At 44.0% G+C, this 12,777-nt stretch overlaps 1 protein-coding gene across 1 annotated transcript in view; it reads right to left on the bottom strand.

Moving 5' to 3' along the window:
• LOC147606709 (uncharacterized) overlaps positions 1–1,888 on the bottom strand; it is a 49,418-nt gene extending 47,530 nt beyond the window's left edge. The window contains exons 1-2 of the mRNA XM_086791734.1: positions 1,509–1,888; positions 520–1,383 (exon numbers count right to left, since the gene is read on the bottom strand). Of these exons, the coding sequence (XP_086647860.1) occupies positions 520–1,347 (828 nt within the window). The 5' untranslated portion in view covers positions 1,348–1,383; positions 1,509–1,888. The remainder of the gene's footprint in view (positions 1–519; positions 1,384–1,508) is intronic.
• Between the last annotated feature and the right edge of the window lie 10,889 nt (positions 1,889–12,777).

Below are 12,777 nucleotides of genomic sequence, written 5' to 3'. Positions count from 1 at the left end.
CTCCTCTCCCTCTACCTGTTTTTCATCATTTGCCGGACTGTATTATGCTCTTCTCTACTACTATGTACCAAAACGGGAAAGTTGTTGGCATAATTAATGCCGATAAATCACTTCTTTTTATTTTGTGGAATGTTACTGGCGTTATATTTGATGAGAAATCACTATTTATGGGTGTTAGTATCCAAACTGATGTAAGTTACGGCCTTTTCCACTGCTGCAATGCAACATTATTGCTCATTGCCCAACCTTGGCCTATACTGAGGCTGACATACCCTAATACTTGTTCTTGATCTTACATAGCACTTTGCTGTTGTTTGGAGTACAACTGCTACAAACTAAAAGCAGACATATTATAAACAAGAGGAAGAGGAGACATAAAACATTAAGTGCAAAGGACAAGGATCAATGAAAGGAACTGTACATGTCCAGGAAACCTCACTCCCAGTGTGATGTTACAAACTGACTTGTGCCAACAGGAACCAGCAGCTACATATAAAATTAGAAAATACCCAGCAGTACCTGGCATTGCAGCCGCGTCTTCACAACATCCAGGGGAGTTGTTACTGCACTTGCAAGTGCTCCTGCTGCGCCGCCAGCAGTTAGATGCACCACAAGGCTCTCATCATTTGCATTCTCTGGCCATATGTTTTTCAACCCCTTCTTGGCTGCCTCGTAGGTTGAGAAATGTGTGGCTGTGTAAGGAGCATTCATGATCACTGTGGTTCTATATGAAGCATAGAATGCCTTAATTCCTTCTTCCCTAAAGATCCTCTGTATGCAATCCAAAACACCTCTGTAGCCATTACCAGAAAGCTGCAAACGCTGCTTCACTACATCCATGGGTGTAAGTACGGCATCACTAGCCATGGTGGCAAGGATTCCAGCTGCTCCATGGGCCAGTGGATGGTGACCTTCACGGTTTCCACCGAGCCTTTCCTTGAAAGTTTCATATACAGAGAAATATACAGCATGAGCAGGCCCCGCTCCCAGCCCCATAGCTCCTATCCCTCGATACAGACCTACAGGCCCCTCTGTTTTCATGATGGAGGTAAAAGTCCTACCTACAGAAGAATGTGCAGATCCACCTGCTTCAGCCATCATCTGCATACGCGTTTTCAAGGTGTCCACGGGGAACATGGCCATGTGTTCCACCATGCCTGCAATGGAGCCGGCTATCATGTACTTTATAAACCCCTGCCCATCATCCATCTGCTCGGTGTCACCTGATATGGCTTCAGGAAAGGCCGCAGTAGCCCCTGCCGCCCCGCCATAGCTCGGGGGTTTGGCAGGAGGATGGCTGTGCTTGAGCAGAAGCCTCTCCCGCGGCTCTGCAGCAGTTTCCGCCATGGGCTAGGGCGGTCCGTGCTAGGAAAATCTCGCCTACTGTTGAGAAAAAACAGACAAAAACATTAAAACCCTTAATTGTTGCCACAGAAAAGATTGCTGCAGCAATGTGTTGACACGCGGAAGGGGGGGAGGGGCGTATCAAGAAACGGAAAGCTCTTAACTTGCGGAATTTCTGCACGGAAGGGGGGCAGGTACAACCAGAGCCTTCATTCGAGTCTGGACACAGGTAGCAGGAGGAACCAAGAGTGGAAGCCGATGATGATGCTAATGATCGAGGGGGTTTTGCAACACTGCCGGGCGCGCAGAAGCATACCTAGCTAGGTCTCCCTTGCTGCTGCCACCAATGATGTCCGCCGCCTAACGGCAACACTTTGGCCAAAGTTTTGATGAACTTGTTCTAACAGGAGCATTGGAGCACAACCCCCTCCACGCTTTCTCGATACCCATTTGTCCACAGATCAAATCCTTGATAACGCATGCCTTGAAGGAGCAAACATTGTTAGAAAGCGAAAAGGTTTCTAGGATTTGTTCCACCAACTTGATGCATTCTAGAGCAATATTTGTCTTATACAAAACAAGGTCCAAGAGTGCAAACATCTGACTGTTTCTCTAAAAAGACTCTCAAAGCTTTTGAATGGTACAACCCCTTTCTTTTTTAATAGACAACTCCTCATGTGCATTGAAGGAGTTTACACACTTATGCTGTGTTAACCACATGATTTCGCTCACCTATCCTACCGTTAGGCACTTCACCATCTTACCTATCTGTAAAACAGAAGACTATCTTTTGTAAAGGCCTTCCTATGCTTAATGGAAGCCTTGAGGCCTTACTCGTATGTAACAGAAGCCTATCTTTTGGAAGGGCCTTACTGTGCTTAACAGAAGCCTTTCTTTTGTAATGCCAAATGGGGAAGTCATAGACTTCTTGTATGTACTTACTTAAGGTTAGAAATAGCAGCCATGGACTATGTAAGTTTAACTGACCAAGTGTGAACACTAGCCATTTGTATATAAGGTAATGTTAACATTACGCAATATACAATCATTTCCCTTGCAATATAATTCTTGTGAGCTCTCTCTTCCCTCTTCTCCCTACTCTCTTGCATGAATTCTCTTAGACATTTGCATTGTGTGATGGATGCATGCTTACCTATAATTGATTTTATAAGCCCTCCCTTACATAAGTTTCCCCTCTCGTAACGCCTCTTGTGAGTGAAAACCATTTGTATATAAGGTAATGTTAACATTACGCAATATACAATCATTTCCCTTGCAATATAATTCTTGTGAGCTCTCTCTTCCCTCTTCTCCCTACTCTCTTGCATGAATTCTCTTAGACATTTGCATTGTGTGATGGATGCATGCTTACCTATAATTGATTTTATAAGCTCTCCCTTACATAAGTTTCCCCTCTCGTAACGCCTCTTGTGAGTGAAAACCATGTTTACTAAGAACCTTCTTCTTACCTCCTACAAGGTGGCTCAAGATCTTCCTTCACACCCCATGGCTATGGAGCTCTACGTGTGACAATGGAGTGAGGATCCTGACAACGGACTAGCACACCCACAACTAGGAAGTTGCATCTTGTGGCTCTAAGGCAAAGCTCCCAACAATATTGGTTTTGTCAAAGGTAAGGTAAGCTCTTATATGTGGCATCGTTGTTGGCAGAGGAATAGCCTAAGGGCTTAACTCTGATTCCCATCCATTATCCCAAGCTATTATGAGGACTACCCAATATCGCCTTGTGTTTAGGAGGGCATACTCCAAAAGTTTAGATCCTTGGATGTCGTGTTTTCAATCTTGTTTGCATTAGGTTTAGGGCTTTCACCCAAAGATCCATTGTTGTTTTTTATTTTGTTTACATTAGGTTTAGGACATTTATTTGCAAGTTTTTTAGGGAAAATTTGTAATTTTTCTTGGCTATTTACATGATTTTTACGCCCTAAAGGCTTGGATTTCATTGCATTAAGCAAAGGGATTGCTTAGCCTTAGCAATTATGGTGACATCCACTCCAAAAACATTGGCTAGAAGCTCCAACTTGTGGATTAGGGTGTGGATGTTGTGTTCTTTCTTGTTCAAGTTGTTCAGGTTGTTCATGTTGTTTCTTATTCATGTTGTTCATGCATTACATACATTGGATAGCAAAGAACACATAAAATCAACCAAAAAGAATAGCCATTAGGCATTCTATTACTTACATAAACCCTTTAATCAAGATTAGGAGCATTAAACATCCTCATATAAGTCCAAAGACCAAGAAAAACCAGGTTCAACAGCTCTCAGATCATCCACGTGTGAGTCCATAGTCACGCAAAATTCAAACATGAGGTGAGCTTACAACAACAAGGAGGTGATAGGGGCCTACGTAGCTGTATAGCATGTGGAGCCACTGAGATGTGACATGAGGCTAGTAGTAGTTGCCCCTAATATTGTACTAGCTAGGTAGTTAAAATTGCCTTGATAAAGACTTGTAAGGTCTCACCTACCCATGTCTTGGAAATATTTTTTTTCATCTCATAGAATATGTACCATCCTTAATTTCTAAGGAAAATTCTTGTCTTTATTGCTCAATGATTCTCCACCAACCCTGTCACATAAGCGTTGACCCCCACTTACCACACTTTCAAACCATACCCGTTAAATGGCAAAGGAAGTAGGAAGGGGGGATGAATTGTCACTAGATGATCGATTCATGGTTGGTCTAATGAGCAAGAGGCTTTGTGACCACCTCTATAGGTCTACACACTTCACTCTTTGATGAGTGTTACCGTCTGTGAGGCAATGGTCCTAGAAAGACATTTATTCACTGATTTGAGAACACTTGAGCCTTGCAAGATAAACAAAAGGAGAGGAAGAATGCAAGGGTCTTATCGGTTTTCACTTCTAGCCACGCTTTGTAGAGTAACCCTCTCTTGTGGAGGAGAGTTAGGGTCCTCAACCTTGCCTCCTCTAGTGTCACTATAAAGGAGCTTTACACCTAGGTGGGGAGCAAAGAGAGAGAGAGCTATGGAAAGCTCAACCCTCTACTTTAATGCCATGGTGAGTGAGAGCATGAGGGAGAAGAGAACATGCATAAACATCAAAGAGAGAGAGAGCTATGGAAAGCTCAACCCTCTACTTTAATGCCATGGTGAGGGAGAAGGAGAGAGAGGGAGAGGGAGAAGAGAACATGCATAAACATCATCATTCACCCACACGATCCCTAAGCATACAATAAAGAAGATGGGAAAGCATATGAGAAACTTCAATCACAAGAGTAAGAAAACTCAAACTCGATTGTGATAATGGGATTATGTCTTTTCTCATAAGGCAAATTGTCTTAGATACAAGATTCATATGTACAATGCCCGGCTGCCCAAGTAATGCCCAGGGGCCCAAAGGTAGTCTAGGCTAATCAGCAAATACTTGCACTGCTCAGACATCCTCTTGTTGTTGACTTTGTTCACCAGCTATTGCATGTTTTGTGCCATTGCTTTGGTCTAGTGTAGTATAGGAATGGCCTTGGTGAGTTCCTCGTGTGTTTGCGTTATCGTTGCTATGGCTCCCTCAACCTTTGTTTGTATTACCTTCTAGATCTCTCTACTTTTGGTTGATCCTAGAGTCGACGGCTTCAAGAGCCTGTACTTGCAGCCTGTCAGTAAGTGTAATGGCAACATTCTTCTGAATTTCCAGCTAGGCATTGTTAGCATGTGCAAGGAGGAGTGCTTGTTTGCTCCACATCCGCTAGCTCCTTTTATCTAGCCATGAATTCTATCATGCACCTAGCAAGGTCGTGCATCATAGAGGTAAAGGCTAAGTGGAAGTCTGGAAGGTGGCCTTGGGAGTTAAAGTTGGTGGCCTCGGACAAGCTTTCGGTTTAGGTGAGGTGGCCTTCTTGGATCCACCTGTGTGTTTCTATGCAGCCTCTTGCGAAGTGGAGAATCTGTTGCCCTAATACATGCCTTGCCCTCCTCGATACTTTCTTAGCCATAGGGAATGATCTATGTTAAAACCCTAAGATCTCTCTATATAATTAACATCTTCCTTTGCTATACGGATCTGATGATAGCTTGTTCGCAAGTCAAGCTTTATAAAGTACTTAGCTCCATGCAACCTATCAATAAGATCATCTGATCTAGGTAATGGGTATCTATTTTTAATTGTAACCTTGTTTTTGAACATTGGGTTCCTTCAAGATGCGAAACATTAACTTCAGAGAATTTACCTTGAAGTTTTGTAATATGAACAGATTTCTTTGGAATAAACTTTTTCGGTGTTGCCTTTTGAACAGGTGCCGAAGTTGTTGTAGCTTCATTCAAAGGATAAAATTTCTTTGTATGCCCTTTCTCTTTGCACTTAAAGCATGTGAGTTTTTCCCTACTCACACAAACTTTGGTTTTTTGCTGGCATTGTCACCATTTTTTGGTTTTGGTGTGAAACCCGATTTCCTTTTTTGTCCACTGTTTGAATAAGTGAAAGTGGGTTTCTTTTCATTTGACGTTGGTTTTGATGAATTGGCGCCAACCATTGTCTTATGAAAAACCTGAGCAGCCTGAATAGCATCTTCAGCCATTTTAACTTTGCACTTCTTCACCTCGTATTGATAATCATGAGATAATCCATTGATGAAAATACCACACAAAGTATGATCATCAGACTTGGCTTTAGCAGCCAACTGTCTAAACTTTTGCACATAGTTATCAAAAGACTGATTAGCCGTGCTATTTTTAACCAACTTGGCAATAACTTCGAATTCATCCTCTGGTTGGACAAATTCTTTCTTGAATGCAACTTCAAAATCCAGCCAAGTAGTGGGAATAGAATCTTCTTTTAGATCCTTCCACCAAGTCAAAGCTTTCCCCTTTAATAAACCCTGTGCCATTTGCAATTTCTGCACATCAGTGAAAGGGTGAAAAGCAAAGTGTGTATTCCACCTGTTAAGCCAGGCATCCACACATTCTTGTGTCTTCTCCTTCTTCTCTTCGCCATACACCTTTGGTGCAAAAGACGGAGCAACTGTGTCAGGACTATGGTCCTACGGAAGTCGAACCCTAGCATAAGTTAATAGCTTTCGGAGTCTCGAGAGTATTATTAGTGCTAGCGGGGTTCAGGGGTTAATGGGCATTAGGGTTTGGTCCATGTGTGTACACATCTAAGTTAGCACGGCTCTTAAGTAAGATGGGCGGCCGGGCTAGGAGGTGTGGACACAGGCCAGGGTTTTGGTATAAAACCCAACGAGAAACCCTAACTCGTCATTATATGGTTGGGAGGTGAATCGACTTCCACCCTCTCTTCTTCTCCACGCCCAGGCTATGGCGGCTTGAGGAAGACGCAGCCGTAGCGGAGGCGTTACACTGGTATCAGAGCTAGCGGCGACCGGCGTGACCTGCACGAGAAAAAGAGCTAAACGCTGCAGCAAAAGAAACGAGCGCCGTCGTCCGTACGGTGACCTGCACGAGCGCAGCCTACACGCGTCCGCGTGAACAGCCCACAGCGAGCGCCGCCACCTACCCGTCGTCCGTACGGCCTTAGCAGACGGCCACCACAGCGGACGCCTAAGGCGGCGACCAAGGCAGACCGGCAGTCCTCGAAGGCGATCGGTGAGCGATCGTTGGCGCGCCGTTGGCGAGCGCGCGAGAATTCTCCCTTACTTGAGTGGCACAAGGGGGAGGCTTCACCATCCACGGAGTGGGGTTTTGAACCCACAACCTCAAGCTCCAAGGCAAGTGTGCTAGCCACTTCACCTTTTCACTTGTGTTGTTCTTCTCTTCAAAAGAGCTCTACTTATTCTTTCAAGGGAGGACACAAACTACAAGGAAAGTGACACAAACTACAAGGAAAGTGACCTTTTCACCTTCTTCAACTTTCCTTCTTTCAATTTGTGAGAGGAGTTTTCTATGCTCCAAGTTTGGAAGTTTTTGGTGGACGGATCTTCAACGACATGCTACATGCAACACACTTTTTTGCATGCATGTGTTGATTGACGACTCAAGTGGTGATTTCTTCTCGATTTCCGTGCATGCAAGAGGAATTCTTCTACGACGCTTCAATTGGAGTTCGCTTTTGAAGGTAATCCGTTCTCTATTTGTAAGCACGTGCATACCATGGCCTCAGCGGAACCGTCTCATGTTCACTTCGATTTTGAGAATGATATGCATGATGTTAGTGAGGCACACCCTTTGGGTGGTGGTGTGGGTGATTCGCGACAGGCCGTTGCGCCTGATCGGGATGACAACATGACCGATGCCGAAGGGGGTGCGAGTCCAATAGATGATTATGGTTTGGTAGACACGGTAGAGTTTGGGCGTCTCACTTCAAGGGTAGTTGCACTTGAGCGCACTATAACAAATGTCAATACCAATCTCACAAACATGAGCACGCTTTTTACTGAATTTATGGCACGTTTTGCAAGTGGATCGGCGGCAAGTGGAGGGCCTATTCCGATAGTTATGCCTCCTCTTGTTCCAAATCCTATAGTAGAATCTATTGCACCATCTGCAACGCAGGAAGGGGCTATGTTGAAAAACGTGAAGCCGCCTGTGTTTAAGGGAGAGGAGCGCGATCGTAACAAGGATGCGGTCCATACATTTTTACACAAGTGGACGGACTTGCATCGCTTACGCCGCACTCCCGCTGCTGTTATGGTCACTGAGACGAGTCTCACACTTGAAGGTAAAGCCTACAAGTGGTGGATGAGTCTACCTATTGAAACTCGCCCTAAGACTTGGGAGGAGTTTGCGACAGCATTTAAAAAGGAGTTCTTACCACAAAACGAGAAAGATCGGAGTTGGACAGCCTGGGACAAGTGCAAGATGGAAGGTCTTACACTTAATCAGTATGTGTCCAAATACCGTGAAGTCATTCTCAAGCTAGATGGTTTGGACGACTTTCAAAAGGTTCGTGGGTTTGTTAGAGGCCTTGATAAAGAATATCAGGCAAAGGTTAAAACCCAATATCCTAAAACTTTGAAAGCGGCTATCCAAAGTGCCCTTATCTTTGATGACACCATGGATAAGAAGGGCATGGATAGACCGGCCAAATTCAATGGCTCGCAATTTAATGCTAATAAGCGTAAACTTGCCAGCAATTCTACTGAAAACACAAAGAAGTCTAAAGGGTCAAGTGGTCCGTTGTCTTCACAAGACTTTGAACGGGCCAAGAAGGAGAAACTATGTTATCATTGCTTAGGTAGTGATCATGAGAAGAAAAATTGTCCACAGTTGCCTCGCAAGAATAAGGATAAGGAGAAGGTCAAGGAGAAGGCTGTACACATGGTGCAAACACTTCCCTTGGATGCTGATCCTAAGTATTCTGCGGTAGAGGTTTCGCACACTGCCGAGATGCATGAGTGTAATCTCACTGCATCTATGTGGCAAGAGACAGTTGGACCACATGATTTGGTCCGTATGCATGGCTCCATTTATGGTCATCGAGTACGTATTCTCATTGATGATGGTGCCACGCACAATTTCTTGAACTATGCATTAGTTAAGAAATTAAAGTTGCCGGAGACAAAGAGTTCTCATCGTTATGTGGTGTCCACCATTCAGGGGGATGATCACGATGTGTGGGATACTCTAGTACGGCAAGTGCCTGTGTTTGTGCAAGAACACACTATGGTTCTTGACTTCCAAGTGATGAATATGTCTCGTGCGGATGTCATCTTAGGACGGGAGTGGTTGTATGGGTTAGGGTCATCCCTCAAAAGGAGTTATGAACATAATACGTTTACGTTTGAGGCCAATGGTAAGCATGTTTTACTTATTGGGGAACGTGATGTACCCCCAACACCACTCATATGTAATGCCGAACTCTCTTTTTTGGAGCATAGTAATCAAATAGAAGAAGTCTATTTTTGTTATTGTGTGTCTCAAACTAGTGGGTTTGATGTGCATGATGTTTCTTCTTCAAATGAATCTTCCTCAGCGATGCCTTCTTTCTCTTTACCTTCTTCTAAAATCTCTTTAAATAATCTTAAGCAACCAGTTAACGCTTTGTCTTTGCAACAACTGTTACAAGAATTTAAAGATATTTTTCCTAATGAATTACCAGAGGGTTTGCCACCCGAACGAGCTTTGCCTCATCGCATTGATGTCGTTCCGGGCACCAAACCAATTAGTAAGCCGTCGTACAGGCTTAGTGCGACTGAAGCAGCTGAGGTGGAACGTCAGCTTGCTGACTACCTTAGTAAGGGCTTCATTCGCCATAGTGCTTCACCATGGGCATCGCCCATTCTTTTAGTGAAGAAAAAGGATGGATCCATGCGCATGTGTGTGGATTATCGCTCCTTGAATGCGGTAACCATTAAGAACAAATACCCGCTACCTAAGATAGATGAGTTGTTTGATCAACTCAACGGTGCGAAGTATTTTTCTAAAATTGATTTACGTTCAGGATATCATCAAGTGCGTATTAACGCTGATGATATAACCAAGACTGCGTTCCGAACTCGCTTTGGACACTATGAGTTTTTGGTTATGCCGTTTGGGCTTACTAATGCCCCGGCAACGTTTATGACGCTTATGGATAGCGTACTAAGGCCGTACTTAGGCAAATTTGTCATTGTCTTTCTTGATGACATTTTGGTCTATAGTTCGACTTTAGAAGAGCATTTGGAACACTTACGAAAAGTTTTTCAGTTATTACGCGAGAATGCACTTTACGCGAAAGAAAGTAAGTGTGAATTTCTCAAGGATAGCATACAATACCTAGGTCATGTAATTTCTACAGACGGAATTGCTATGGATGCTAGTAAGGTTGATGCTATTATGCGATGGCCAACACCTCGAAGTAAGGAAGAACTTCAAATCTTCTTGGGAATGGCAGGATTTTATCGCAAATATGTGAACGGTTATGCAAAGATTGCCGCTCCCATGACTGATCAATTGAAAGGTGCGGCAATTACCTTTCAATGGCGTGAGGAGCAACAACGTAGCTTTGATAAGCTTAAAGTTGCTTTGGCTACAGCTCCCATCTTGGCAATTGTGGATCCTCAAAAACCATTTGTGATTGAAACGGATGCCAGTGCTAAGGCAATGGGTGCGGTTCTCATTCAAGATGGTCATCCTGTTGCCTATGAGAGCAAGAAGCTCAATCGTGCTCAACAAAACTACTCAGCTTATGAGCGTGAGCTCTTTGCCATCATATATGCCTTACGAAAATGGCGACATTACTTATATGGTGCGCAATTCGAGCTTGTTTTTGATCACGAAAGCATAAAGTGGTTTATGAACCAAACAGATTTGCAGGGTCGAAAGGCCAGATGGGCTGAGATCCTTCAGGAGTATGATTGCAAGCTACGCTATCGCAAAGGACGTTACAATATTGTAGCTGATGCTTTGAGTCGTATGCCGGAGATTAATTCGCTGCTATTCACAGAGTTGAAAAGCGAATTGTTAGAATCTTTACGAGGCAAATGCAAGCAGGATTCAACATACTCAAAGGTGTGGAATCATGTTCAAATGAGGGGTCCCTCTCACTCAAACGGTAGTGTTTCCAGTTCTTCCACACATGGTTCTTCTTTATCACAAGATGAACTACAGCGATGGAAAAACTTTTCCATCGATGATGGATACTTACTCCACAAGGGGAGAGTTTGTGTTCCATTGGACTTAGACACTAGGCGCCAAATTCTTTTTGAGTGTCATGATAGTCCAAGTGCAGGTCATGCGGGCATTCGCAAAACGTATGCTCTCGTAAGAAAGCATTTCTATTGGCCTGGACTTCACAAGGATGTTACTGACTATGTTCTGCAGTGTCAGAAGTGTCAAGTGAACAAAGCAGAACGTCTTAAAGCTGGCGGGTTACTGCATCCATTAGAGATTCCTGACGGAAAGTGGGAAAGTATCTCTATGGATTTTATAACGGGCTTGCCCACAACGAATCGTGGACATGATGCCATTTGGGTAATCGTGGATCGATTAACCAAGCTTTGTCGGTTTGTGCCTACTAAGAAAACAGTTACAACTCCAGAATTGGGACGCCTTTTCGTGGAGAATGTTTACCGACTTTATGGCTTACCATCCAATATTGTCAGTGATCGCGATCGCAAGTTTAACAGCCATTTTTGGCGAGCAGTATTCAGTAAATTGGGTACTATGTTGAACCTTAGTACAGCTGATCATCCGCAGACAGATGGTCAGACTGAACGGGTTAATCAAGTGCTGGAAGATATGCTTCGGGCATATGTCAGCAAAAAACAATCTGATTGGGAGTCTTATTTGCCTATTCTTGAGTTTGCTTACAATAGTGCAAAGCATGTCTCGACAGGCTTTAGCCCTTTCATGTTGATGTATGGTTTTCAGCCACGTTCACTAGTGTCGGTGGGACTGGCGAATGAGAAAATCAGTCAGGTTAAGGATTTTATCCAAGACCATATGGATATGTTGCGCCTTGCACGATTAAATGTTCGTCAAGCGCAAGATCGTTACAAGAAGTTTGCGGACCAGAAACGTAGGCCACTTCACTTTCAAGAAGGTGATTGGGTGTTTCTGAAGGTACCAGAAAACTCCATCAGTTTAAAAACGGGTCCCGTACCAAAATTGTCGCCCCGATTTTGTGGACCGTTTAAGATACTCAAGAAGGTGGGCCCAGTAGCCTATAAACTTGAGTTACCAGCACATTCCAAGGTTCATCCCATCTTTCACGTAAGCCGTTTGAGGAAACGCCTTATGGGTCATGAAAGGCCGGTGGATGATTCTTTCTTGGTAGAATATGTGGAACCCCCAATACTGCCTCATGAACCAGAAAGAGTATTGGATTATCACATGTTACGTACTCGCCACCAAGTTCGGAAACAAGCTCTTATCAAGTGGAAGGACCGTCCAGAGGAAGGCTCCACTTGGGAAAACATTAGTGTGATGAGGAAACGTTTCCCCACTTTTGTTTTCGAGGACGAAAACTCTTTTCGAAGGGGGGAGTAATGTCAGGACTATGGTCCTACGGAAGTCGAACCCTAGCATAAGTTAATAGCTTTCGGAGTCTCGAGAGTATTATTAGTGCTAGCGGGGTTCAGGGGTTAATGGGCATTAGGGTTTGGTCCATGTGTGTACACATCTAAGTTAGCACGGCTCTTAAGTAAGATGGGCGGCCGAGCTAGGAGGTGTGGACACAGGCCAGGGTTTTGGTATAAAACCCAACGAGAAACCCTAACTCGTCATTATATGGTTGGGAGGTGAATCGACTTCCACCCTCTCTTCTTCTCCACGCCTAGGCTATGGCGGCTTGAGGAAGACGCAGCCGTAGCGGAGGCGTTACAAACTGCTTTAGTAGCTATAGATGAGGTGGCTAGAAGAGCTTTCTGCAGAGTTAAAATCTGCACCTTAAGTGATTCCATCTCATCATGGCACTTTGTTATAGTAGCCTCGAGACGTGTCACCTCCAAAAATTCGCTCTTTGCTACCGCCTCCTCTTCTTCTTCATGGAACTTATGATCTTTCTTTCTAGGGTTG

This window comes from Cibotium barometz, chromosome 57 (assembly GCF_041138505.1).
Source record: "Cibotium barometz isolate CiBa-2024 chromosome 57, ASM4113850v1, whole genome shotgun sequence".
Classification (NCBI taxonomy): Eukaryota; Viridiplantae; Streptophyta; class Polypodiopsida; order Cyatheales; family Cibotiaceae; genus Cibotium; species Cibotium barometz.
This window is presented reverse-complemented; position numbering and strand designations above follow the sequence as displayed.